General features: G+C 48.0%; 2 protein-coding genes across 2 annotated transcripts; one reads left to right on the top strand and one right to left on the bottom strand.

Annotated features, from left to right (window-relative positions):
* Window positions 1–365: 365 nt before the first annotated feature.
* Window positions 366–3,376, top strand: GCG54_00015744 (Polyphosphoinositide phosphatase; the record flags this gene model as incomplete). Its single annotated transcript, XM_045415512.1, has 3 exons — window positions 366–1,293; window positions 1,347–1,447; window positions 1,517–3,376. The coding sequence occupies 3 exons, from the start codon at window positions 366–368 to the stop codon at window positions 3,374–3,376; spliced, it is 2,889 nt and encodes a 962-aa protein (XP_045256081.1).
* Window positions 3,377–3,438: 62 nt separating this feature from the next.
* Window positions 3,439–5,163, bottom strand: GCG54_00015743 (uncharacterized protein; the record flags this gene model as incomplete). The annotated part of the gene is made up of 6 exons (XM_045415511.1): window positions 3,439–3,445; window positions 3,535–3,767; window positions 3,818–4,273; window positions 4,335–4,916; window positions 4,972–5,033; window positions 5,097–5,163. 6 exons carry the CDS (start codon window positions 5,161–5,163, stop codon window positions 3,439–3,441), a joined length of 1,407 nt encoding a protein of 468 aa, XP_045256080.1.
* Between the last annotated feature and the right edge of the window lie 544 nt (window positions 5,164–5,707).

The raw sequence follows: 5,707 nt of genomic DNA, 5'->3' as shown, positions 1-5,707 counted from the left end.
AAAGATATTTTCAAAAAAATAAAGTAATAAGAAAAAGCTAGATGAAATTTATTATAATACTAATAATAAGAAAATTTCTAAAAATAAATTAAGTACTTAAATATATATATAACTTAAAAGTTATTAATAGAAAGTAAAAAGCTTAATATAATTCTTATAATTAATATAAAGTTAATTCTATAATATAAGGCTTTTAGCGTACTATTTTACTTAATATTTAATTTCAACTTCTAATTTTCACCCTCAGCTTTTAGATCTAGCTAATCAGGCATATAGGGGTGATTAATTATGTAGGGGTAGAGTCTTAACTTGCTCCCTCCTGAGATTGTTCCGTCGCGCCTGCAAGCTCCGCTTGTTCAGCACCGATGGAGCCAGATACGCCAACCTTCTGCCCTGACGATGTTGATCAAAGCAAAAAGAACCGAGACTCTTCGCCTGTCTTTCCACTACTCAACAATGATGAAACAGCGGATGCGCTGTCCTCAGATGCTGCGAGACAAAACCGAGTTGGCGAAGATGACGTGGATGAAGAACCAGCCGTCGCGAAACCTTTTGTTCGAACGTCTAGCCCGGACTCTGCGGCCCGAAATGCCCATGCGTATGACGACAAGGGATTTGACCGCCTCGATCGCAAAATGCACAAGTTCAGCCTTTACGAGACTGCCACCCGATACTACATTGTTGGTGGCGATGTGACGGAACGTCGGTATCGGATACTGAAGATTGAGCGGACAACGGACGACTCAGAGTTGAGCATTACGGATGACAAGATTATTTACAGCCAGAAGGAGATGAACCAACTCCTAGACACTATTGACGATGGCAACAAGGGGACTGGAGGCATCAAGCTTCGGTGCACAACATGGGGCCTCCTCGGATTCATCAAGTTCACAGGACCATACTACATGCTCCTGATCACAAAAAAGAGTACAGTGGCTATGGTTGGTGGACACTACATCTATCAAGTAGATGGTACAGAGCTGGTGCCGCTCACTCCTACCCGGTTCAAGGCCGACGTGAGAAACACAGAGGAGTCCCGCTTCCTGGGGATACTGAACAACCTCGATCTGACGAGGTCATTCTATTACAGCTACTCCTACGACATCACTCGTACTTTGCAGCACAATTTAAACCGGGAGCGAGAGGCTCTCGCCCAAGGGTTGCCCGGTGCCATACATGACTTCAACGGCATGTTCGTATGGAACAGTTACTTACTGCAGCCGGCGATGAAGGCACTGAAAGACCCATTCGACTGGTGCCGTCCCATCATCCACGGATATATTGACCAAGCTGGTAAGCAGACTAGCAATCTCATGTCATGCACCGGTACTGAAATGAAGAACCAGCGCTCTCGATCTACGGACGTACGGCTTATATTACGATAATAGCAAGGCGTTCCCGTTTCTTCGCCGGCGCAAGATTTCTCAAACGAGGAGCCAACGATCTGGTAAGCACCCGTCAAAATAAGTCAGGCTCCATTTGGATGCACAGAAGTAGCCACTGACCTCCGGCGAAGGGGTACGTTGCCAATGATGTCGAAACTGAACAGATAGTCTCAGAGGCTCTTACCACGTCTTTCCATGCACCTGGCCCGAGGCTCTTCTCCAGCCCGCAGTACACGTCCTATGTACAGCATAGAGGAAGCATTCCCCTCTACTGGACGCAAGACAACACAGGCGTGACCCCCAAGCCTCCAATCGAGCTGAACTTGGTGGATCCGTTTTACAGCGCTGCTGCCCTACACTTCGACAATCTCTTTGAGCGGTACGGCGCCCCAATCTACGTCCTCAACTTGGTCAAAGCCAGAGAGAGAACGCCACGAGAGTCAAAGCTCCTGTTGGAGTACACGAATGCGATAAATTACCTCAATCAGTTCTTGCCAGAAAGACGCAAAATAATTCATAAGGCTTGGGACATGAGCAGGGCCGCAAAAAGTCGCGATCAAGACGTAATTGGGACCCTGGAGCGCATTGCCGAAGATGTTGTTGTCACCACCGGATTCTTCCATGACGGTGACGGTAACATCAATCCAACCAGCGTCCAGAATGGAGTGGCCCGAACCAACTGCATCGACTGCCTAGACCGCACAAACGCAGCGCAATTTGTTATTGGGAAAAGGGCACTCGGCCACCAGCTTCATGCTTTGGGAATTCTCGAGGACACATCGATCAATTACGACACCGACGCCGTCAATCTTTTCACGCACATGTATCACGATCATGGTGACACCATAGCTGTTCAGTATGGCGGTTCCCAGCTTGTCAATACAATGGAGACATATCGCAAAATCAATCAATGGACTAGCCATTCTCGCGACATGATTGAGAGTTTCAAACGATACTACAACAACTCATTCCTTGACGGACAGCGCCAGGAGGCCTACAATTTGTTCCTTGGAAACTACATCTTCGCCCAGGGACAGCCAATGTTGTGGGATTTGGCTACCGATTACTACCTCCACCATGCAGATCCCCGCACATGGTCCGAAAAGACTAAACGAGACTACATCGATTGGTTTACACCGGAGAATCTACAGGAGCGCAAATTCCCAGCCTACAGCCCACCCCCTGGCGATGCGAAGAAGATGCCCGTATCCTTTTTTGACGACTATTGGGTTGAGTACTACAGACCGTCCACCCTTTCGTCATTTCTAAAAATGTTTCCGTACAAGATGAATTCTACCATCAAATATATACCGTTCAAATCCACCCAGGACGGTCGATATGACCTGAGCCCTTTCAGAGTGCGCAATGAGACCGACATGGATGCGCATGAGAAAAAAAAGCCGAAGAAGGAGGTGACGATCGTTGATCCGCAGGACTATCGGTCTCCGCCAGATCTAGACGCAGTATCTGTCGTATCAGACCGAACAACAGGCGGTAAAGGGATCTCGATCCACCGCTGGCTGCAGCCGATGCAGGAAAGGGTTGTCGGCCATCATGGAATCATGAAGGAGACACAGGCGGAACCTCAGGGGTCGCCCAAGACGAAGCCTACAGCCCAGGAGAAGACAAAAGCAGCACAATGGACATTCACGAAGGTGGTCAACGAGTCTCTGAACCCGTCAGTCAGTCAACAAGAAGCCGAGGATTATGAGCGGTACATCAGCCACCCACAGAATCTGCCCTTGGTTGTGTCAGCCGAGGCACAGGCTGAGAACCAGTCTGAATATCAGGATTATGTCCAGAGCAGCTGGCAAAGCGACCCGCTTACGCCTGTGGGTGCCGAGGAAGATATCGCTGTCTACACCGAGCTGCTCAAAATTGGAAGCAACCCGCTCACAGTGACAGAGGAGGATGCACAAAAAAAGCGATACAAAGCGTATAGAAAGTGGTTGCGTGGGAAGTCCTTCTTCAAGCAACAGCCTCTGGACTGAAGCCAGTGTTATGCGGCAGCTTGCTGGCCTTTGCCTCCGCATCACTAAATAGATCCGAGAGCCTAGGCTCTACGTCACACAAGGCTGCGAATTGCTGCTGCGGGGATATGCCAGCGGATTTGAATATAGTAGACAGCAATCGCGCCAGGCTGGCCAACGCCACAAAAGCATCTTGCGGCGCCTTGTCCTGCGGCAATCTTTGATTATCCTTCAAATTCAGCCAACACACGCTGACGGCTCTCAGTACCTCATTTGAATGCGCCGGATCTGCAATCCTAGACCAGCAATTCAGCAAGACGGTCGACAGCGCCTGAGAAGCTGCCTGAACACATTCTGGACGAGCAACGATGAAAGGGTCGGACAGAATGGTCGTCAGCATGGACAGCAAATCCTAATCGTATGTAAGTAACGAAATAAAAACAAGCACCATCTGCTTCTGACCTTGACGTGTGGGATGGTGGACGTGCCCAACCTGCGGACGACTGACGAAACCTGCCGTGACAGCACTTCGACAATGCCGGCATAATCAGATGCGTGCCAGTAACCGGCCAAAATGCCTTCCCTGAGCAACCTGACAAGAAAGCGGTTCTTTTGAGAGCCGGTGCTTGAATCTGGAAATTGGGCATCTGCCAACCGCATCACAGCACCGTACGCCGGAACAAGGAGCTGGATCGACTCATCCTCATGTGTCAAGGTCGGCAAGGACAACAAGGAGGGAAAAATGGATTGCTCAAATATTTCACCAAGCCCTGTAGCCCTTAGCATACTGGTAGGGGATCGCTCAAGGAACTCCTGCAGGATAGCAAGGCCCCGCGCCTTATATGCAGTGTCTGTGTCGTCTATGAGACACAGAAGAACTGGGACAAAAAGAGGCCATTTTGTGGCAATAATGTGCTCCTGGACCGTTCGTTACTTGGATGTGTACAGCGCGGACCGTTCCTTTTTTTTTTTCACTTACATCTGAGTGCTCGACAGCCCAGGCGAAGACAGTGATAGCATGTGACTGGGTACTTTTCCATGGTTTCGTGTCTGTGCCACTCGAGAGAGCGCTACCAGTGACCTGATCGTAATCATCGTCACGATAGTAGGCTTGTCTGCCAGCTGAAGTGAGACGGCTGGAGGAGTAACGAGAAAAGATCGGCCGGATAAATCTTTCCAGAACTACTGAGGTGATGAAAGCGGTTTTTCGATGCCCGTCGCCCAGCGCATGATCCAACAGGTCTTTGGCTATCGAGGCCGTTGTCGGCGTCGACCAGTCTTCATGGCCGTCTGCGTACGCCGCCACAGCCAGTAAAATGTCATCGTCAAGGCATAATGAGTGACGCACGACGAGGCTGAGGAGGACGGCTAGGACGTCGTCCACGGGAGCAGCATTGTCAGATGATGGACAACATAGAGGCAGGCCATCCGGGGTTCGCTCGAGGAGCCCCGTGGCATAGTTGGCTAATCTGGCAGCATTTTCAACATCTACAGATCTCCTCTCAATGCGGTCAGTCTGCTTCAGGCAGAGAGATACCCCCTCGATGACCCGGCGTTCCGGCTGCATCAATTTAGTCAAGGTTGCATGCAACCCTTGGCGAGGAAAAGAAACTCACCAAGGTCTCGCATTCGGACAACTCGTTGGCAATGTCAAAGAGAGTATAACGTTGTGGCAGGACTATCGTTGATTGTCAGTCTCTAGCTAGCGTCGTGTGTTTCCTCGGGGGCCATAACCACACACCTTGTGCTATCTTGAATTGGACAGCCGCATTGGGTTGTTGCAACTGAGCAACGAGGGTGCGGAGCATAGCGCCGCCTTCCAAGTAGGGTTGGGCCTGGCCGAGGTACGTGGCTGCCAATTGCAAGGTTCAACAGGGATTAATTTCGTTAGAGAGAACTTGCAAAATGGGTAAAGCCTAAGTGATGGTCACAACCTCCAAGCGAAGGGAGTAGTTGGTCGGGCAGGAACTCGCGGAACTAGGGAGAGGGAGGAAAAAAAGAAGAAAACGGCCTGTGCCTTATTTTAGCGGCGCCGTGTCTATGTTTATAAGGTTAAGAGTGACTAACTATACTTATTTAAGTGTATCTAACTTAAAACCCTTATTAATATCTAATTTATTAGCTTTTTATATTACTTTTTACTACTTATATAAATACTGCTAATATTAATTAATATATTATTATTTATATTCTTATATAGTTAGTATAGCTACTAAAGCTAATTTTACTATATAACTATAAGAATATCTCTTTAATATTAAAGCTTTTATTAATAAAATTAATAATAAAGTTTTCTTTTTAAATTATTTAAAATAAATTAACTATAAAAAAGAGCTTATATTATATTAAATT

The sequence above is a fragment of the Colletotrichum gloeosporioides genome (assembly GCF_011800055.1).
Source record: "Colletotrichum gloeosporioides strain Lc1 chromosome Unknown consensus_128, whole genome shotgun sequence".
NCBI classification, from domain to species: domain Eukaryota; kingdom Fungi; phylum Ascomycota; class Sordariomycetes; order Glomerellales; family Glomerellaceae; genus Colletotrichum; species Colletotrichum gloeosporioides.
The sequence above is the reverse complement of the archived record's forward strand: the minus strand, read 5'-3'. Positions and strand labels throughout refer to the sequence as shown.